This window comes from Alnus glutinosa, chromosome 2 (assembly GCF_958979055.1).
Source record: "Alnus glutinosa chromosome 2, dhAlnGlut1.1, whole genome shotgun sequence".
Taxonomy (NCBI): Eukaryota; Viridiplantae; Streptophyta; class Magnoliopsida; order Fagales; family Betulaceae; genus Alnus; species Alnus glutinosa.
Window position 1 is genome coordinate 33,310,458 of NC_084887.1, and position 23,015 is coordinate 33,333,472.

The following is a 23,015-nucleotide window of genomic DNA, read 5'->3' on the forward strand; positions in this document are numbered from 1 at the left end:
TACGAAGGTAGATGGACGGATGCATAGCGAAGATGCCAAAATTACTGATATGATCGAAAGAACACCTACAAAAAAAAAAAAGAGAAGAAGAAGAAAAATGGAGAGGGAAATGGTAGGAGTGGAGAGTAAAAAGGGAAAGGGACTCCCTCCTCTTACTGTTTTACATCTCACTTTTGGCAATTTTCCTCTTAATTTATTGTTGGCGTTGCTGTGTCTTTCTTCCACCACTCAAAGGACAAAAAAACCTTTCGAATGATAAAAAAAATTCCTAAAAAATTGTTAGTCATTTTTTATCTTACAAAGAGTATTTTTATAATTTTAGATCACATAAGGAAGACATTGCAACCTTACTGATAAATTGAAGAGAACATTGTAAATATTAAAACATTAGGAGGGGGACATTGCAAAAATTAAGTTAATTAGAAGATGTAAATGTAGTTATCCATTTTTCTCGAGTAAATTATACAATAATCGATGTTATCAATTCATGTTGAAATCCACACGGTCGAGTCTAAGCCAACGAGTATCTACAAAACAGAATAAAGGTCAACTTGAAGGCATGATGGGGATGCTACGATGCCCAAGTCAATAATCTTATTGCACGAGTAATGGATTTGGAGAGAAAAATATGAAATGCATGCGTACCTTCTCTTTTTTAGAGGTTATGTCTTTCTTGTGCTCGTGAGGGTCCCCTATTTTGCTTGGGGCCCTGTCAGGTGTATTTTTTGATTGGGCATGGCGTCTGGTCCCCGACTCTGGCGAGACATGCTACTATGACAGATGAACAGGGCACGACACTTTTCTACTGGTTCCGGCATGGCATTAATGTCGGACTTATCATCTTTAGTGGAAGTTATGGGGTCGATCATGTCCTTTGTGGTTCTTTCGTGCTCCCTTCCTCAATGCTTGATGTCAAGTTTGTTTAATTAAACATTGCATCCTTTCTTCAAGTTTCACTTTTTGCAGAATCCACTCCCCCAAATTAACAATTGTTTCAGTTTATAGCGCCCGTAAAATGAAGGGACATAAATTTTTTGGGGCATCAAGATTGTGGCAAGGATTAGACAATGTGCATGATCGAATTATCCATGAGTCTGATAATAGAGAATCAACTCAATAAACCAGGGATCACAGCTTGTAGAAGTATCCTACTCCATGGGCGTCAAGTATGTATCACATGAGGGCACGAGGGATTTGATGATGCTGAAGAAACCCACAAGGCTGGGTTTCTGGCGAGGTTCAACGATGATCTATTTGGTAGGTGCTTATACCAGTACCATTGTCGTTGCTGGAGAGTATCAAAGGCAATATTATCATTTACCTCTCGTTTTAATTAAATATTTCACGTATTGAATTTCACTTGTTAAGAGACAAAGAGTTTAATTTAGCCATGGCATTATGGCGCACGTGCCATAAGTTCCGTTCAAATTGACGGAAAAGCTAATGAAGGCTGTTAAATTTTACTGCTAATAGTTTATGAAATGGATTGATGGTTACTTTTTAAACTTTGAAAACACAAGTGTGAAAGTAGTTATATTTGGGTATTTTAACCCTATCATTATCTAAGCAAAACTTCTAAATAAACAAGAGAGTAGAAGTTGGTTGGGACAATGAAGAATGTTCTTTAAAGTGCAAAAGCTACTGAGAATGTCCACCAGCAGAAGGCTGATTTCGTGGAGGAAATTAAAGGCCCATTTGATTTAGGCTTTGGGTTAGGGAATTGCTTGCCTTGTTTATTAGAAAACAAAGCAAAATTTCCAGTTTCAGGGGGGACAACTTGGTTCTAATTTTCTATTGAAATTTCATGGTGTTAAGTAGTAATTCCATTTACAGAAACAAATTATGGTTGTGAATGCGTTGATGCCTGTGAATGAGTTTGCAACAGTGACAGCATTATCTTTTCCATTGACATTGCCCATTGGCATGCAGCAATGGTGGTATGATATTCTCCATTGAAAACAGAAAAATATTTTCAAAACTATTACCAAACCAGGCTGTAATTTTTTTGTTTTTTGTTTTTTGTTTTTTTGTTTTTTTTTTTAATTTTTAATTTTTAATTTTTTTTTTTTTAATTTTTTTTTTAATTTTTTTAATTTTTTTTAAAGAAACTATAACAGCTTTGAGAAACAAATACCGAAAAATAGCTTGCAGGTTATAAAAGTTTGGGAAAAATATTCAAGAGGTTTATGAGGTATCACTTTTTATCAAATCGCTATTTAGGGTCTGTTTGAGTTTGCAATTTCAAAAAGTGCGATTTAAAAAAAGTAATTTTTAAAAACGTAATTAAGCGTTTGGTAAAATCGCAGTTTAGCCTTTAAAATTATGCGTTTTCAAAAAAACACCATCTTATCTGAGATTTGAAAAAGCAGATTTTATGCGTTTTCAAATCGCAATTTTGAAAAACGCAGTTTCCAAAAGATTTATGTTCTGCGATTTGGTTTAAAATCTCACTTACTGTCTATGAAATCGCAATTCCAAACACACCATTAAGGTTTGAACTGTTATCAAATAAATTTTTTCACCTACCTGGCTACCTTCCATTAAATTTCCAACGATACTGCCCTATCATACCAAATAAATTACCAATTAAAAGGTGACAACTAACATGTATCCTCTTTAATAAAATATATATATAAGAAAATTAAAATTAAAAATGTGTATATATATATATATATATATATATATATATATATAAGAAGTAAATTTTTTAAAAAAGAAACATATGGGTGACCCAACCAACCCAATGGCCTTAGTGGTGGTTCAGTCTAAAATAAAAGAGTATGTGACAAAAATAAGACCTCTCTTTTCTTTAGTAGAAACACAAGTGAAGAGGATCGGATATCTTTTTTGCAAGAGACGGGGCTTAATTATACTCAGCAGTATGAAACATATTTGAGGTTACCGGCCCATATTGGTCGGTCGAGAATTTCTACTTTCAACCATATTAAGAGCCGGTTTTGGAGCCGAATGAATGGATGTAAAGAAAAATTCATATCTCATGCAGGTAAGGAGATCTTTATAAAAACAGTCCTACAGGCCATTCCAACTTATACTATGAGCATGTTTAGGCTTCCAACTACTTGATGTTGTGAAATAAATATGTTGATAAGTAAATTTTAGTGGGGGCATATGGAAAATACTGATTGGATGACTTGGATGTCTTGGAAAGGCCTTAGCAGAAGCAAGAATTCAGGAGGACTAGGATACCGAGATTTGGAGAGTTTAAATATTTATCTTCTTGCTAAAAAAAGGTGGCGCTTAATACAGAAACCAAATTCACTTGCAGCTCGGGTTTTAAAGGAAAAATATTTTCCTAAGAAATCCTTTTTGGAGGCTTTGCTTGGCTACAGACCGTCTTATGTTTGGCATAGCATATGGATGGCAAAACGTATGCTGCAAGAGGGATTGATTTGGAAGGTGAGAGATGGATCAAAAATTAATATTTGGGGAGATCATTGGATTTTTTTTCTCCCCATTCCAATTATATTCAGTCACTAGTGCAAATTTTAAACAAAGATGCCAAAGTGACTGAAATTATTGATTAGCATAGTAGATGGTGGAACATACTGCTTATTGAGCAAGTCTTTCCAACTGATATTGTGGAGAAAATTTGTTGCTTAGCAATTAGCCCTAGTGTTGCTCAAGACAAGCAGGTCTGGGCGTATACAACCAATGGGCTCTTTACTGTGCAAAGTGCTTATTTTTTGGAGCTTGACCGGAAGGCTCGTATAAATTGCAACAGCTCTGTTTGCCCCAACCAAAGTCCTAAATGGAAGAAAATATGGAAGCTGAAAGCACCCTAAGTGTTTCATCTCTTCCTTTGGAGAGCATGCAATGACATTCTTCCTACAAAGGAAAAATTACTTAAAAGAAAAATTGTGACCGACTCGAACTGTCCTTTGTGTGGCCGAGAGGTGGAAACGTCTGGGCATGTCTTGTGGGGTTGTGATGCTACTCGTGCAGTGTGGATTGAAAGTTCCCGAGCTATCCAAAAATGTGCAATTGAAGCAGATGAATTTCACAACATTTTTAACTGTTTAACTGATCGACTGAATCAGGAGGAACTAGAATTAGCAGCCATAATTGCCCAGAAACTATGGCTTCAAAGAAATCAGTGGGTTTTCAAGGGTACCCTTATACCCCCAAAGTGCTTGATAATTGGTGCTAGAGATTGTCTTGAGAGGCGAATACCCAATCATCATGTTTTGATGCACGGGACTATTCCACCCAAACTATCTGGAAATCTCCTAGAGCTGATAGTGTCAAGGTGAATTGAGATGCTGCTATTGATAGGCGGAAGAACCTCATGGGGGTGGGAGTTATAGCTCGTGACCATACTGGGACAGTTCTTGCTACTCAGTTGATGTAGCACATGAAGGTCCCTAATAAATAGTTTTTATTTATTTGATTTCCTTTTAGAATAAAATTTACTTTTACTACTAGGATAAGGTTTACTATTGTTATTAGAATAAGGTTTACTATTACTATTAGGATTGTGATTACTTTTTCTACAAGTATCTCTTCTATAAATAGGCTTGCTTATTATGTAAAACTCAATCAATTGAATTGTTATAAAATCAAAGAATTCTCTCTCAAATACTCTGTGGAGTTTTATCTTTCTTTTACCTGCGGGCTTGTTTTTATCTTTTTGGGTAGAAGACGAAGATGCTTCTCCTTGCATAATCAAAGACGCTGCTCTTTGATTAGTTACCTTAGTCTTCCGCTACGTCAGTTGGTATCAGAGCAGGCTTTATCCTGATCATGACCAATCAACGCAACGGTGACAATCCCCTTAACGACATTGATCATGACAGGGAGGCTCCTTGGAAAGTTGATTTCCAAGAGTTCCAGCAAACGATGCGACAAGAGATGCGCCAAATGCAAGAGATGATGGAGCGCATGCACATGGGTCCTAATCGTAATCATAGGGACAATGATGCCCATGATGACGATGGGATTCGAGTGAGGCCTAATCTTCGCCGGCAACTTGCACCCATAAACCGACCACCAGTCTATGAGGATTTTAGTGACGATGAAGACTTCACTGAAGGAGTGTTCAGACAGAACGTTGGAGTAGATCGACGGGGTGAAGGACGTAGGGGCACCGTTCATGGCGGCGCAGGCTTCAGGCGTCATGAGCGCGGTAGAGGTGACCATATGGGAAATGTCTATGAAGGCGTTGGCTATCGGGATGCTTATGGAGAGCAACCCAGACGTCAAGATTACGGTAGAGAGGAATCCCATGAATACCAAATGAAGATTGATCTCCCATCATTCAACGGGCATCTTCAAATTGAAGATTTCTTAGATTGGGTGATGGAAGTAGAGAGGTTCTTTGATTATATGAGTATTCGCGAAGATCGCAAGGTGAAATTGGTGGCGTACAAGTTCAAGGGAGGAGCTTATGCTTGGTGGGAGAGATTACAGATTTCCCGTGCCCGACAAGGGAAGGAACCGGTAACTTCATGGTTGAAGATGAAGCAGCTACTCAAAGCACGGTTTTTACCACCGGATTTTAAGCAACGACTATTCCAGCAATACCAAGAATGTCAACAAGGAGGTCGAACCATCCAGGCGTATGTTGATGATTTCTATCGCCTATCCGCCCGGAATGATCTCATGGAGACAGAAGATCAACAAGTTGCTAGGTTTATTAGTAGATTGCGTGTAGCAATACAAGATAAAGTCTCTATGCATCCTGTCTTTACTTTGAATGAGGCAATTAGCTTGGCAACCCGGGCCAAGAAGCAATTGGAGAGGCCTAAAGCACCAACTTGGGAGCGAAACCCGAGCGATTCAACAAGAGCAATGATGTGTGTTTTAATGAGTACTCGCAAGCGCACGAATCGTTTGCAATATAGTGTGTGCAAGTGCGAGGTCGAATCCACAGGGAAATGATCAAATATTGGTGTCTTATTTAATCAACCTCATTTTAACCTAGTTCCAAAGGTTTAAGGATTGATTCAAGAATAAAAGACTAAATAAACAAGATGAAATGAAATATGCAAATTAAAAGGAAGTAAGGCTAAGGAATCTACCAAACCAAATCCAACAACTCACACTCTTGGTTCCCACTTGAACACCCAAAGAATATTAAGCTTAGGGTGTTATTCAAGTTTCTCAACCATATACTCTAGAACCATTAAATGAATCCAACTCATAGATAAATCACAAAGAGTACCCATTTAAAATCAAATCATCCAATGTATCCATTTAGTGAACAAATCACAATGGATATCATCATTCAAACGGATAAAACAATGTATCCATTGGTTGAAACACATTAAATGTCCTATATCTACCAACAATCACATTCATTGCAAAAGATAAAGCATTTAAATGAATGGAACTTAAACAACAAATATGATATATCATCAAATGTGCAAATGGTATAACAACAGTGTGAGTGTCATCAATGGAAATGTTTCATCCTCAACCTTAGTTGAGGTTACTAGCCTTCCATGACTAAAAACACCACAAGAAAATGAAGAACAAATATGGAAATAAAGGAAAAACTTTACAAAGAGAAAGTGTCTAAGAACAAAAGCAACTGAAATACACTATGAAAAGAACGAAATTAAATCTAGCTACTATTCTCTGAACTCTCTCAACAAGGAGGCATGACTATGGCTTTTATAGAAGGAAATTAGGGCTAGAAACCCATGTAAAATGACTCCTTTAGCCCCCTCTAGGGTTCCTCTCTTGCTAGAGACAACAAAGGTCACGAAACCAGCGTGTTCTGCTGCGAAAATCAGAGGGAGAACTGCTTTTTGTCATGGAGAAGCTCCTGATTGGGTGTTTTGGCGCGCTTCTGCAAAAGTAAGTTCTGAGAAATTTCAATCGATCAACTTTTATTCGATCGATCGACTTCGGGAAAAATTCGATCGATCGAATTTAAGTTCGATCGATCGAGTTCTTCAGAACTTCCGAATTATCCAAGCAATTCCACATGAATTTTGCCATTCCTCACTTATTGACATAAAACCACAAAAACTAACTAAAGTATCAGAAAATAACAAGGCTAAAGGTCTAACTAATGTAAATCAAGGGGTCCAAATACACAATATTTGACATTCATCAGCAACACAAGGTCAGGGAAAGCAATCTCTAGTCCCAACAGTCACACCAAGTCAACCAATGACTTCCACGGGAAAAGGAGCGAACAGTAGTTCAAACACCCCGAGACAACCAGCCAACAATTTGTACGCACGGCCCGGTCCAGACAAGTGTTTCAAATGCAACCAACCAGGACATAGATCTCATCATGTCACCGGAGACAAATGGTAAACTTGATCGAACCTGAGCCAAAAGAAGAATCTGAGCATGGAGATGATGAGCTTGTTTGTTTAGGGACGGAACAGAACAGCATAGTGTTGTTACTGTTCATCTAATTTTTTTATTTTCTACCACCAATCAACATCAAAACATTCCCACTTTTTCACTTTTTATATTACATCAATAATTTTTTATTACTATTCAAATAAAAAAAATTCACTACAATACAAAACTTTTTCACTTTTTTATACAATTTTTATTTTTTTTTATATCACATCATCACTTTTTATTAATTTCAAAACTAACAACCCACTACTCTGTTCTATTTTGTTCTGTACATGTCTTTGTCAAACAAGCCCGATGATACACCCGAATATGAGGAAGATGTAATATCCCAATTTTTTTTTATATAATAATAATTATATATATATAACTTATTAAGTAAGTTGTAGAAAAAAAAAAAAAAAAAAAAAAAAAAAAAAAAAAAGAAAAAAGAAAGAAGAACTTGCACGGCAAGTGTCTGATCTTTATTAATTTTTTTTATTCTCTTCTTTCGTCTGCATCTTCTTCCTTCCTCTTTCTTTCTTCTTCTATTCTTCTGTTTCTTGCCGAGAACAGAGACGAGAGAGTGAGACTGAGAGATTAGGGAGAGAGTGAGATTGAGAGACCGAGAGAGAGAGATTCAGAGACTGATCGAGAGGAAGAGAACCCGGGTGAGACCCGACCAACCCAGACCCACGTCCGTGGGTCAGCACCGATAGTCGACCGGAAGCCCGATTTTCGGAGGGTCGACGGCGGGCTGACAGCGTCGTCCAGCAGAGCAGGGGCCGTGAAACCCGGCCGACCCATCAAACCCGAAGAAAACCCGAGAGATCCAAGAAACCCGTGACTCACGACCCATGACCGTTGAACCCAACGGCGTCGTCCAGTGGAGCGGAGGCTGTTTTCCGGCGAGATAAGTCGATTTCCGGTGGAGCCCAGGCCGATTTCCGGCCGATCGAGGAGGACCCGAGCGACCCGCGAGCCAAACCAGTCGGATCCGGGAGAACTTGTGCGACCCGAACCTTCCGGAGGTTCGATCCTCCATGTCCGGCGGTCCCTGTAGCGGTTTCCGGTGAGCCGTTACCCGTGTGCAGTAGCCCAGCCGAACCCCGAAGCCCCGTGACCCAGAACCCGACCCCGTGACCCGAAGACCCGAGAGGAAGACCCGGTTCTTCTTGTGCAATTCCGGCGAATTTCCAACGATTTTTCCGGCGAACCAGAGCCGATTTTCGGTGATTTCTTCGGTGGATTTTCTGGGAAAATCCTCAAAGTGAGTAAACCCTATGATCTAGTTTGAGTGTTTCGAATTGTGTGGATTTTGGACAGTGGCCGTGGGCTGTGTTTGAGTATTTTTTTTAATATTGTTTGTGTTCCAAGTAGCTTGGTCCACAGTGATGACTTTGCTGTGATGTGTTTCTTGTTTAGGTTTACTGGCAGTGAGGGGTTGGGATACTATTTTGGCTATATCATGTATTGATTTGGGTTTCCACTTACTTGTCGTTGATTTAGTTGGTATTTGAAGTTAAGTTCTTAGATCAAGCTTGTGTTGAGTTGTTTAGGGCTTTATGGTTCTGGCTAAATTAGATTTGATCACTGGTCTTGGCAAAAAGGGGATTGGATTAGGTTTGTGTCCTTTATTGATGGGTATTCGGATTTGGAGATTTCATTGATTATGAGTTGATTTCAGGTTATTAATGATTTTGATGTTGAAATCGTCTCTGGAATTGGCTATGTAATTCCTGCTTATGGTGATTTGGATATTTGTTTTAGGTTGTTTAAATGAATAGATATTGGAATATTATTTGGAGGTTTTTGGCTAGATAATTAAGTGATATATATATATATATATTGTGTTAAATTGAAATGGGATAAATGTAGTCTTAATGGTTTAAGACTTTTGGTGGCTTTTGTTGTTGATCAATTATAATATGAGGTATTATTCGGATTAGTGTAAGTACTGTGATGGAGTTTCTGTAATGTTAGTTTAGAGGATCATAGTAATTTTACAAAGCATGGGTGACGTATTGATGGATAATACCTTTTGGAGGCCTCTTGTTATGGGTTATGTTTACTTTAGTAAAATTGTAGGATTCAAATTTTAGAATATTCTTCTAAGCTTATTCTTTCAATTTATTTAGGTAAAAGCTCGACTCCGAGGCTAACGGCTAGTGCAGGTAAGGGGATACAATACCGAAAAACCCCCAACAAGATTTTATTATAAATCTTTTGAAAAAGTGTTGGGGAATTTTACAAAGCGTTGCTCATGTGATTTTTAATGCCAAGCTTTATTTCTCATATGATATTGTTTAAGACTTTTGAGCATAAATCACAGTTTTGGTTAAGAGCATTTCTAAGAATTATGATTTATGCATAATTATAGTTAAGACTAAGAGTATTTCAGAAATTGTGAATTATGCATACAGATATGATTAAGAGCATTTTTAAAGTTTTGATTTATGCATATATGATCAAAGGTAGTTCAAAGTTATGAATTATGCATACTTACAATGATGAAAAATAGAGCATTTGAAAGATATGATTACAGAAAAATTCCAAAGTATATGATTCTATTCAAGAATACAGTTTTGAAAGAAAAGAGATTCTAAAGTTAAATTCTGCACATGACTACAGTTATGAAAACGGCTCTTACAGTTTTGAAATAAAGTATACAGATAAAGCAGAGCCCACAGTATTACAGAAAATCGTTCATGTGCAGTAACTGTTTAACCCTGAGGCACTATTACAGCTAGGATTGGTACCCATAGGGTAGCATGGCAAGCATACCATGTGTTGGTGTGTGCTACCAGCCGATGTTGGCCTTCACCTAGGGAAGATCCCCAACTCGGAACCGGCTCTCCCCTGTGACGACAGGCTGAGTCCATAGGTCTTTGTGACAAAAGCCAACGTGCTCCGCTCACGGATAACAGCGGTTTAGAGTCTATAAAGGGTTAAACCACAGAGAAAGGATTAAAGAGAAAACTGATAAAAAGAATATACTGGATCATAATAAACTGTCATTCTCATTTATAAACTGTCATTCTTATATCATTATTCATATTCTACAAATTCTTTTTAATTGTTCATATGCTATGCCACCTGTCCTAAAACAATACATTTCATTTATGAATCATGCTTTAATATGTGTTTTCTTATAAAACATAAATAGCCTAGCATATCACTTCTCAGACAATTTTTCATAACTTGAATCTCTAACTTATACTCAATCTAAAATCACATATTCATACTTCTAAACATCATCGTAATCTTAATATATTCAAAAACACTTAAATCATCTAAAATAAATTAAAATCAATATACTATTGGTTTAGGTTGTAATTCAATTTACTTTATGCAATTCAACATATGTGAAATTAATTCTTAACAGTGAGTAGAATAAATCTGTCATTATGAAAATGACTAAAGATTATGGTATAAAGGTTTATAGCATGTTTTATTTCCCCTGGTGTTGTATTTTCCTTACTGAGTTGTCGAACTCACCCCTTCTTCCTCCACCCCTCTCCAGATGACAACCGTAAGACGAAGTCTTTTTCTTGTAAGGGCGTAGACCTCGCTGAGAGCGATTGTTCGTGATGAACCAGCCAAACCCTAATATTGTATAGTATGATTTGTTCCTTTTGGAGTTCATGATTTTGTATAGATTTATAAATAGAAAGGTTTAAGAGAGTAGAAGTTTTAAATTTTTTAGTTGTAAATGCACGCTTTTATTTAAAATATTTGTTTTTAGCACTTAAACTCACGTTTCCCTTATATCCCAAATCGGGGGCGTGACAGAAGAGGAGTTGGTTGACGCTGATGAGGGAATCCTACTTTCCCGATCCTTAGTAATTCAACATTTACTCTTGACCCCGAGGCAAGAAGATTAATCTCAAAGGCACAAGATTTTTCGTACTCGCTGCACAGTCAACCAAAGGGCATGTGATGTGATTATTGATGGTGGTAGCAGGGAGAATGTAGTGTCAAAGGAGATGCTATCGAAGTTGGGTTTGAAAACTGAGAAGCACCCTGCTCCATACAAGATCAGATGGATCAAGTGAGGAACCGAGACACTAGTAACCGAGAGAAGTCGTTTCACATTCTCAATCGGTAAACATTACTCAGATTCGATTTTATGTGATGTAGTGGAGATGGATGCATGTCACTTAATCCTGGGAAGACCTTGGCAATTTGATGTGGATGCCCAGCACCAAGGAAGGGCTAATGTTTACATTATCTTTCGAGATGGTCGGAAGATAATATTTCGACCCTTACAAGAAGTTGAAAATTGAACTCATTCCAAGGGTAAGCCGGTCCTCCTATCCACTGGTTCAGAATTTATAGAAGAAGTTAAGGAGGCCCGAGACATCGTAGCATTGGTGACTGAGGGAACTCTGAGTTCTGTCTCACAAAAAGTTCCCGAGATAATGCGACCGATGTTAGAAGAATTTCAAGACATCATGCCTGAAGAGATGCCCGAAGGACTACCACCCATGAGAGATATCCAGCACTGTATTGACTTAGTGTCAGAAGCAAGTCTCCCAAACTTCCCACATTATCGAATGAGCCCAAATGAGAATGCTATTTTGCAAGAGCAGGTAGAGGGGTTAATTCAGAAGGGACATCTGTGCGAGAGTATGAGTCCATGCGCAGTACCGGCCCTGCTTGTACTGAAGAAAGATGGAAGTTGGCGAATGTGCGTGGATAGCCGGGCAATAAACAAGATCAAGATCAAGTATCGATTTCCTATTCCCCGAATAAGTGACATGTTTGATATGCTATCTAGGGCTAAGATTTTTTCGAAAATTGACTTGAGGAGTGGATATCTCCAAATCCGTATACGACTAGGAGATGAATGGAAAACTGCATTCAAGACTAAAAAGGGGCTTTACGAGTGGATGGTGATGCCTTTCGGTCTTTCAAATGCACCAAGCACTTTCATGCGACTCATGAATCAGGTACTAAAACCTTTCATCGGAAATTTTGTCGCTGTCTATTTTGATGATATTCTTATTTATAGTCGCAACGTGAGGAATTACATGGATCACGTGAGAAAAGTGTTGGAGGTCCTCCGTGAAAATAAGTTGTTTATCAACTTAAAGAAGTGCAGTTTCATGATGGATCAATTACTCTTCCTATGATTTGTAGTCAGTGCCGATGGAATCCGAGTGGATGAAGAGAAGGTGAGAGTCATCCGAGAATGACCTACGCCTAAGACAGTGGGAGAAGTAAGAAGTTTCCATGGGTTAGCAACTTTCTATAGAAGGTTCGTTCGGAATTTCAGCAGTATTATAGCACCAATCACCGAGTGTATGCAGAAAGGAAAATTCAACTGGGGTGACGAAGCTGAGCGAAGTTTCTCAATCATCAAAGAAAAACTATGCACGGCACCTGTACTTGCCTTACCCGACTTTGACAAGTTGTTTGAAGATGAGTGTGATGCATCAATCGTCGGGATAGGAGTTGTGTTGTCTCAAGAAGGGAAGCCTGTGGAATTTTTTAGTGAAAAGCTCGGAGAAGAAAGACAAAAGTGGTCAACATATGAATTGGAGCTTTATGTTGTCTTAAGAGCTCTCAAGGTGTGGGAGCACTACCTAATCCAACGAGAGTTTGTCCTCTATATCGATCATCAAGTATTAAAGTTCATCAATAGTAAAAAGAATCTAAATCGGATGCATGCTCGGTGGGTTTCTTATATCCAACGGTTCACTTTTTCTCTCAAGCATAAGTCGGGCAAACTGAATCGTGTAGCTGATGCTTTGAGCCGTTGAGCTACCCTGCTGATAACCATGAAAGCTGAAGTGACTGGATTCGAGTGCCTAAAGGAGTTATACGAGGAAGATGAAGATTTTGGTGAGACTTGGAAGCGTTGCAAGGCGGGGCAGCCAGTTTCCGAGATACACATTCAGGAGGGGTATTTATTTCGTGGGAATCGGCTATGCATTCCGAGGAGTTCCTTACGGGAACAAATAATCCGAGAATTACATGCTGGAGAATTGGGTGGTCATCTGGGAAGAGACAGGACTATTGCTCTGGTAGAGGAGCGATATTACTGGCCGCAACTAAAAAAAGAAGTAGGTAATTTTGTCCGACGATGCCAGACTTGTCAGGTTGCCAAGGGGCAAACTCAAAATACAGGATTATACATGCCTTTACCAATATCGGAAGAACCGTGGGAAGATGTATCTATGGATTTTGTATTGGGTCTCCCGAGAACCCAACGAGGAGCATATTCTATAATGGTAATTGTGGATAGATTTTTCAAAATGGCTCACTTTGTTGCTTGTAAGAAAACATCTGATACTGTTCAAGTGGCCAATCTATTTTTTCGAGAGGTGGTTCGATTGCATAGGATCCCAAAGTCTATCACTTTTGACCGAGACACCAAGTTCTTGTCTCACTTTTGGCGAACATTATGGAGGTGGTTCAACACAGCATTGAACTTCAGTAGCACGAGCCATCCGCAGACGGACGGGCAAACATATGTTGTTAATCGAATTCTAGGTAATTTACTTAGTTGTATTGCAGGAAACAAACCGAAGCAGTGGGACTTGGCTTTAGCTCAGGCTGAGTTTGCCTACAACAACATGGTAAATCAATCTACTGGGAAGGCGCCATTCGAAGTCGTCTATGGGAGAACTCCGAGACTTGCAGTAGATCTGGTAGCTTTACCTAAGTTACCGGGAGCAAGTGTGGCAGCGGAGCATTTAGCAGAACGGGTAAAAGCTACCAAAAAGGGAGTTCCTCAGCATCTAGAAAAATCATATGCTAAGTACAAGGCAGCAACAGACAAGGGTCGGCGATCAAAGATTTTTCAAGAAGGAGATCTTGTGATGGTATATCTACGCAAGGGGCGATTACTGACTGGTGTTTCTGGAAAGATGAGGAATAAGAAGTACGGTCCATGCAAAATACTTAAAAAGATTAACGATAATGCATATGTCGTTGATCTTCCCGAGGACTTGGCAATATCTTCAACATTCAAAGTGGCAGACATTTTTGAATATTTTCCCCAAGCGGAGTCGGAACTTAACTCGAGGACGAGTTCTTTTCAATAAGGGGAGACTGATGTAGCACATGAAGGTCCCTAATAAATAGTTTTTATTTATTTGATTTCCTTTTAGAATAAGGTTTACTTTTACTACTAAGATAAGGTTTACTATTGTTATTAGAATAAGGTTTACTATTACTATTAGGATTAAGATTACTTTCTCTACAAGTATTTCTCTTTTATAAATAGGCTTGTTTATTATGTAAAACTCAATCAATTGAATTGTTATAAAATCAAAGAATTCTCTCTCAAATACTCTGTGGAGTTTTATCTTTCTTTTAGCCTGCGAGCTTGTTTTTATCTTTTTGGGTAGAAGACGAAGACGTTTTTCCTTGCAGAATCAAAGACGCTGCTCTTTGATTAGTTACCTTAGTCTTCTGACGTATAGAAGACGAAGACACTTCTCCTTGCAGAATCAAAGACGCTGCTCTTTGATTAGTTACTTTAGTCTTCCGCTACGTCATCAATGCTTGGTGCAGAGATACATTTTGGATCCCACTATAGCAGAAGCAATTGGTGCTAAAATGGGTGTAGAACTTGGACGAGTTTTGGGTCTCCATTCCATTTTTCTGGAAGGTGATGCTAATGTGGTGGTCACAGCCTTGAATCGGGAGGATGAGGATTTTAGCAGGTTTGAGAATATCATTGTAGAGACTAGAGAGATTTTAAAGGGTTTTCCTTTGTAGAATGTTAGCTTTGTTCGGAGAGAATGTAATAATGCGGCCCACGAACTTGCTAGGTTTGCTATTAGTCAAGAACTAAATCAAGTTTGGATGGGCTCGTATCCATCTTGTATTCTAGTAACTATAATTGCTGAGAGTCATTTGTCTTCTTATTAATGAAATTACAAGTTTCTTTCAAAAAAAAAGAAAAAGAAATTTAGTATTAGCCGAAGGACATAAATTTCCTACAAATCAGTTTGTAGGAAATTTCATACAACCCACATATAAGAGTGATATGTATCATTTAAACATATGAGAATCATATGTTTTTTTTTATGTTTTTTTTTTTTAATTAATACTATTAAAAAAGCATGTGAGAAGCATATGCTATCAAAACAACATGTGTTTCTCACATGCCAAGGGATACATGTCAATCTTTTATGTGGATTATATGAAATTTTCTATAAACCAGTTTGTAGGAAATTTATGTTGTTAACCTAATATCACATTTTTATAAGGATATATAAATTTAAATCCTTGAATTGAACACCTTGCTAGAAAAAGAAAAAGAGAAAAAAAGAAAAAGAAAAAAAGAAGAGCAAACTTTTAGGAACATGTCAATCATAATCCAATAACACCATAACACATATTCCACATGAGATCCAAAGCAATAAACTTCTTTCTGATAATATTGTTATTATATTGAAACTGGACAAAGTGTACGAAAAGTAACCTGACCTAAACTAAATCATCCTCCAAAATCCAAATAGTGGGGATTTATAGAACTGGACAAGCTGCACAAAAAGGAACTCGACATGTATTGAGTATTCAAGTGGGAAGATACATCATACATCATACTTCAGAGGTAGCTCTCGGGCTCGCCCTTTTTGGCTCTCTATCTCTCTCTCTCTCTCTCTCTCTCTGTGCGCGCAGTCCTGTGGTGAAGGCACTGTACCATCTCGTCGTAGCCAATCGTTGTTACTTGCGAGCTAAAACATTTCCAGTTAGAGAGGTACTCTCGGAAGCATTTTATATTTGAGATATTCGTTTGTAGTATTTAATAGTTTTGTTATTGTATTGCTTAGCATTTTATTTGCTCAATCTTGTTGTAAAATCAATTTATTTTTTGCTACTTTTTCTTGTTAAATTAGCTTTCCTTACTTTTTTTTCTTCGTATGATCAGGCATTGCTATGCGTAATGAGGAGCTTAGTTTTTTTTTTTTTTTTGAAAAAAAATTAGTATTATAGATTTTTATTTATTTATTGCTTTTTAAAATTTAAGTCGTATTTTCTAGGAATTTCGGGGAAGAACGTGTCTTCATTCATCGATATACCTTGTTTCCTCAAATGGGTTTTCTTTATTTTGTGTTTTGAGTTTGGTTTAGGGTTTAGATTTTTTATATTGTTCTGGTTGGATCCCGGAAATGTACTGACGTTGCTTTGAGGATCTGTATTTTTTTCCAAATTTTGTGCCGGATTTTGGGATGAATTTGAAGCCTGTCAATTCACGAAGTTACAAATTTTCTGATTCTCAGTTTTATGATTTTTTTTTTTTTTTTACCTTAATGTGGCTATATCATTAACAAAGCATGAATCGCATGATTCTTTGTCCTTTTGAATAATGTGTTTGTTTTATCACTTGCTCTTTTTGCTGCGGTGTCAATATCAATAGGCTTTTTTTTTTTTTGGGCTGTGTGACTGGTGATTTATTTAATGTTATTTTACTTGGTCCCCTTAAGTAGTTCGCAAAATATTTTGGCTTTTGTTCCTTTTCCAAGTTTGGATTCCCCCCTAAGCCTTAATCCAAACTAATTGGGGTCGGCTACAACTACAAGGATCCCTTAACAAGACTCGGCCCTCTCTAGGGCCATGCATATGTAAAATCCAACATGAAAACATATGCTCGAAACACTTTTGAAGCTGATAAAAAGTGTTTGGGAATGCAAACCAACTGCGTTCTTGTGGTGTCTGCTTGTTTGGAGGTTGAAATCTTTTAAGATCCTTAAGTGTCTGAGCCCAATGCATCCGCCAACACACCGTGACAAAAAGAGATAATAGCAGCCATCTAACTAATGACTATAGTTATGATCTTTATCAGGTAACATTGTGGGTGCAAAGATATCTTGCTCCTTTTTTGCAAGCCTGTTGATTGTTTAGGTGTTTATTGAACATTGGTGATTTCATTGTGACTAGAATTAAGGCTTCGTTGTCTCATTTATCTGTTGGACCTAGATGTTAAATGTTTATTCTATTCAAATTATTAGTTCCAAAGGATGCGGAGATGATTTTTGAGTAATAATTATTTTTTTACTAAGAACAAAAATTCTTGTGCTGGCATTTTGGTAGAATGGCTTTGCAAACAGAAAATCCTCCTGCTGCTCCCAGTGCCCAGTTGGTTGGAAACGCTTTTGTTGAGCAGTACTACCATATTCTTCACCACTCACCAGAATCGGTCTACAGATTCTATCAAGATTCAAGTGTGCTAAGCCGGCCTGATTCTAATGGTGTGATGACCTCAGTGACGACCATGCAAGTACGTTATTTGCTTCACTGTAAATTGGGTTTATGTAAAATTCTTAGTGAGATACCCCTCAAATACACGTTGGCATCAATTATCGTATATAGAATAGAAGAGCATTTTCTTCATAGTGCTTTTTGTCACTATCACTATTTCAAGTTGGATTACAAGTTCATCCTATGGTATGGAGAACTGGTTAAGCACTTAGAATGTTTTGATCATTTTTGCAATATCATTATCATACACTTGGGCTGCTTTTCACATCAGTCTGGGTTTTGTTAGCTAAGAAACTGCTTGATTTCACAAAGCACTACAAGGCTAACAGCTCTGTTATTTCTAGGCAACTGGCTTAGGTGAGATTCTAGCTAATGACTTGGTGTAGAATAATTTGTTGCACGTTCAACAAATCCATCATAAGGATAATGTGAAGTCAGAGAAATGGAAATCTTTTTATGTCAGTATGGTGTTTGACATGCTATTTATGGAACTTCTATCTCTTGATACGCAAAGATTAATGGACTATTTGCTTGCAATTTACTAACATTCCAATCAGGAAATAAAATTTCACCAGTAAATAATAGTTATAATCTAATTGTCTTTCTTTTTTACCCTATCCTTGATAAAACTGCAAACAATGTGCTGGAAAGTTGTAGTTTTGTTGAATTATAATGTTTAACTTCGACATAAAACATTAAGACTGTTCTTATTTCCTCTATAGCACAAATCCGTTGAGGTTGTAATATTTACCATTCATGATGGTAACTAATACTGTTGATGATGGTAATTTGACAATACTGCAGATGTAACTGATTATTGCTTTTCTTTACAGACTTGCATTTTTGCAAGCCTAGTATCATAGCTACTCTCTCTCTCTCCCCCCCCCCCCTCCTTTCCCCTGACCCTTCTAAATTTAAAGAGAGAGTAAACAATTTCTGAGGTTTGTATAACAACTATCAGTCAAAAACTTCAGCTAGTAAGCACATTGCCTGGTGCAAAAACATGAAACTGTTTTTTCTTGGAGCAGGGTATCAATGAGAAGATTATTTCCTTGGATTACAAGGACTATAAGGCAGAGATAAAGACTGCAGATGCTCAGAAGTCTTTCAACGATGGAGTAACTGTGTTAGTAACTGGATGTTTAACGGGCAAGGATAACTTGAGAAGGAAATTTGCACAATCATTTTTTCTTGCTCCACAAGACAATGGATTCTTTGTCCTTAATGATGTTTTTAGGTATGTGGAAGATGATAAACCATTGGATGACCATGCAGTTCATGGAGTTGATGATGTGACAACTGTCCCCTTAACCCCTGATCGAGGTAAGGTTATACTACTGCTACTATTCATCTTTGTTCTTCATTTGGACACTGCATCAGGAATTCCTTTAACCTTGTCTTGAAGTTTTGTTTGCAGAGCCGATTCATATTTCTGATCCTCCTGCAACAGATCCGGAAACTTCTACTGTAGAAGAGGATCAAAATGTTGTTGAGAAATCTCATGACCCATCCCAGCACGAGAGACTGTTGGCTATCGAAAAAGAGGCTGTTCCGCAACCTAAATCTCATTCAAATGGTAATGATGTTTCCACAGCTGTAGAGCCATCTTCTTCTCCAGGCCAAGATGATGCTCCCAAGAAATCTTATGCATCAATCGTGAGTTCATGGCCAAAGACTTTTGCCTAGCAAGCATTGGCTTTTAGAATTATCTCTTGAACTTTATTATACGTTCTTGTAGGTTAGAGTAACAAAAGGGAGTTCCGGGCTTACTAAAGTTTATGTACCCACTAATACTATAAAGGCGGTTCCTAAAACACCGGAGAACCAGTCAATTGGGTTGGTGGTACCTACTTCAGTTCTTGAAGCATCAGCCCCAAGTAGCGTTGGTACCCCTGAAAGTAGCAATACTCAAGAGGAAGGTATACTTCTCTTTGTAGTCTCTTTTCCTGTGTTTGTCTTATACAATACATTGTGATCTTTCCCATGGAAGCTTGTCTTTGAATTTTGTAAATTCCTTTTATATGTTCCAAAGTTTTGTGCATTTTAACTCGTATAAATTGAAGATCACATATAAGAGATTGCAATGGTGGGACTCTTGGGGTTATTATGCCTGCTTTATGGATTGGTGTCTTAGTTGTCCTGCTTCTCATTATCTTGTTGCCAACTTAAATAACCACATTCTAATCCTTGCAGTAGAGGGCTACTCCATCTACATTCGAAATTTGCCCTTAGGCGTGACAGTTGAGCAGCTTGATTTGGAATTCAAGAAATTTGGACCTATCAAGCAAGGAGGTATCCAAGTCAGAAATAATAAGGTTGGTTTAAGGTGCATCAAGTGCATAGAATATACCCACTCTGTTCAGCATTTCCTGACATGATTTTATCCCTCCCCAACCTGCTTTGGTCTGTGCAGCAGCAGGGATACTGTTTTGGCTTTGTTGAATTTCATTCTTTGAACTCCATGAATAGTGCAATCCAGGTATATCCCTTGTTAACCAACACTCTATTTTCAAAGATATTTTATTTTCACGCATTAGTGTTTAGATGTGGCAAGGTGGATTAGTTTTTATCTTTTCACTTCAGCTGCGATTAAGCTCAAACACAAATTCTTCCCCTTTTTGGCCTATTCTGCCTAAAGCGAGCATGATATAATACATTATCAACATATTGACTATGATTCCTTTTGATCAACCTTTACATGCATTCTTTGTTGGGCTTCTGCTTGATATAGTTGACATTAAACCTTTTTTTTTTTTTATTTTTTATTGTCACAGCTTTGACTAACATGCTACCTCAATAAATTTTGTTCCTTAGTTTGATCTATTATTGGTTGTGATACCATCAACCATGTTTAGACTAAACTTGAGACATATAATAGTAGGTTTTGTGTCTATTAACAGCATAAGTGTTATATTTCAGGCTTCACCGATCACCATTGGGGGGCGTAAGGCTGTTGTTGAAATAAAGAGAACCACCACTCGAGGTAATTGGGAAGCGATTAGCATATGAGTTCTCCTCCATTGACTGAATTGTTAATAATTATCTGATACATATAGTTTCGAAGTATATATTATTGGAAAAGGAAAATGAAATTAACTAGTGTTTGACTGTTAAAGTGGCCGCAAGGTTTGGATGATCAAACTCCATGCTTGGTTGACATAGTGATCCATGTTTTTGGTTCTTGCAGTTGGTAGTAGTGGAAGAGGTAGGTTTTCTTCTGGAAGGGGAAGTTATCGTAATGACAGCTTCAAGAGCCGTGGGAATTATGGAGGTGTCCGGGGTTTTAGTAGAAACGAGTATGGAAGCTGGGGTGATTTCTCTGGTCGAGGTAGGGGTTCTGTTGGGCGTGGTGAAGGTTATCAGCAAGGCAGAGGAAGAGGAGGCCGTCCCAGTGGACCAAAGCAAAATGTTTCCTCATGAAACTCGATGGGGTGAATTTTTGTCAGCCTTTTTTTGACAAAATTGTATCTAAGGTCAGTGCTAGCATCAAATGACTGAGTGATTTAATCATGACTCAATGAGATAGTTTTACTTTGGACGAAGAGGCATTTTCTGTAGTTTAGGGTGTTAACTTTTTTTTCTCCCCTTAGGTAAAAGTAATTAGGGTGCTTTTTCCCCATTGGGTATAAAATGTAGCTTTGCAGAATCTTCAGGTCATTCTCCAGCTCCATTAAAAATCTTCTGATGTCTCTGCAATGGAAGTTTCATTGTTGTAGTTTTTGGTAGTTGTATGGGATGATCTTGACGGTTGAGTAGATGGGATGTTTTCCTGATTTTTTTTTTATTTTTTTTTTTATTTAATGCATAACATAGATTGATTGGCTAGAATATATTGTGGTTTACCATTTTTTTCTAAAATCATCTTGACCAGATGAATTTAGACATTCAACCTAAATGAAATCTTACACTGATGTAAAGGCCTTTTTGAAACTATTTATAATTTTGTAGTGACCTAGAACTCTTTATGCTGTCTACGAATTAGGATGTGAAGAAGGTGCCTTGAGGGTGGATCTGGTTTCTTGGGCTAGATTTAAGATTTTTGCCTCAAGTTTCAAATCCACTTTCATTACAATGTGAAAAAAGAAGAAGAAGAAGAAGAAGAAGAAGGAAAAGATACTGGTACAAATTGCAAAGCAAAGTCAAATAGAGTTGATTTGCATATGCTTGGTCCACAAGTCAGCTATATTTCAAAATAATTGAATGAATATCATCAGAAAACAACTCGTAGAATGTTGGTAAAAGATAAAAATATTAATAAATCCAAGTGGTCTACGCGGAAGAGACAGTTACCCACTTACCCAATATTGGTAAGTGGTAACCATGCACGGTAGTGCCGGTCAACGGCATAAAAGAAGGCCTCTATGCATAAAGCCACCACCCTGCCTCCGCCATTGAATGCCAACGCCCGAAAAACAGTCATACCTACAAATTTTCTTCCTCCCAATGCCAATGCCTTTCTCCAGCGCCTGTAAGTTTCAAGAGAATGGTGTAAAGTGGTGTTTTTCATCTTCATTTGTTTTAGTGTGGTAGTATGAAGTGTCTATTTCCTATTGGAGGGTGCAAAGTACGGGCCTACACTTAAGCCATACAAAAGTTATTCACTCGATTCCTTGTCTTTCTTTTATCTTTTTACTTTTTAAAATTACTATTGAATCTGTGAGACTCACGTGAATTTCACACATTGATCCTACAAATTCAATAATAATTTTGAAAAATGAAAGAATAAGAGAATAACCGGAAAAAAAAATCAATCATTTCTCTTAAAGTTAATACTACTTAATGGGTCTCTGTATATGTGGAGGACAGAAAGATAATTAATTACACGCAAAGGCTTAACAAGTTTAATACAAATTGACAATAAACAAACATCAAGATAAAACTGACCTTTTTGTTTGGATTCCAAAACTTTTTTTTTTTTTTTTGGCAAGTGGATTCCGCCAACAAATTCATTCTTTTCTTCTCTCTCTCTCTCTCTCTCTCTCTCTCTCTCTCGCTTTCTATTCTTTCTCTTTTCAAAACGTGTAGATGTTGTTAAGAGTTTCATTTATTTTATTATTTTTCTCTTCTGGTGGTATAGTTCAATATATATATTAAAATAATTTCATTTCATATGAAGTTTTAAATGGCATGATACATTCGGCAAATAAAAATAATTAATAAATAAAAAATTTAAAATAACTCCAAAAAAGAGGTTTAATAAAAGACTAATACCTAAAAATAAGCTTAAATTTAAAAGCTGTTATACGGTGTGGTATAGTTTTAGGTATTTTTATAAAATTAATTTTGCCCTAAGCAGGGGTTGGCGAGCCTAGCAGGGTAGATTGGGTATACCATATAATATATATTTTGTAATTATTATCATTATGTCCAAGCTCAATGCACTAGCTATTTTCTTTTTTCAATTATTATTATTAATTTTCTTTCTTCAGTGTACCTGGAATCCTTCAAGCACGTACCCCTAGGCAAGTTGTTGTGGC

General features: G+C 37.4%; 1 protein-coding gene across 3 annotated transcripts; it reads left to right on the forward strand.

Moving 5' to 3' along the window:
- Nucleotides 1-15,775: 15,775 nt before the first annotated feature.
- On the forward strand, nt 15,776-21,322 carry LOC133859602 (nuclear transport factor 2-like). Of its 3 annotated transcripts, none has more exons than XM_062295054.1 (9): nt 15,776-16,036; nt 17,371-17,557; nt 18,567-18,861; nt 18,944-19,194; nt 19,277-19,457; nt 19,735-19,853; nt 19,952-20,017; nt 20,458-20,521; nt 20,726-21,322. In XM_062295054.1, the coding sequence occupies exons 2-9, from the start codon at nt 17,372-17,374 to the stop codon at nt 20,956-20,958; spliced, it is 1,395 nt and encodes a 464-aa protein (XP_062151038.1). In that variant the 5' UTR covers nt 15,776-16,036; nt 17,371; the 3' UTR covers nt 20,959-21,322. The 3 variants fall into 3 exon arrangements, with proteins under 3 accessions (XP_062151038.1, XP_062151037.1, XP_062151039.1); XM_062295053.1 differs by having other exon boundaries at nt 15,778-16,036; nt 19,732-19,853; XM_062295055.1 differs by having other exon boundaries at nt 15,782-16,036; nt 18,956-19,194; nt 19,732-19,853.
- Nucleotides 21,323-23,015: the final 1,693 nt, after the last annotated feature.

What these genes read in the sequence shown, in the direction of transcription:
- LOC133859602 (XM_062295053.1), top strand. Translation starts at nt 17,372, where the DNA reads ATGGCTTTGCAAACAGAAAATCCTCCTGCTGCTCCCAGTGCCCAGTTG. An exon ending in CCTCAGTGACGACCATGCAA is followed by an intron (nt 17,558 to 18,566) that starts GTACGTTATTTG and finishes TTCTTGGAGCAG; the next exon opens with GGTATCAATGAGAAGATTAT. An exon ending in CCCCTTAACCCCTGATCGAG is followed by an intron (nt 18,862 to 18,943) that starts GTAAGGTTATAC and finishes CTTGTCTTGAAG; the next exon opens with TTTTGTTTGCAGAGCCGATT.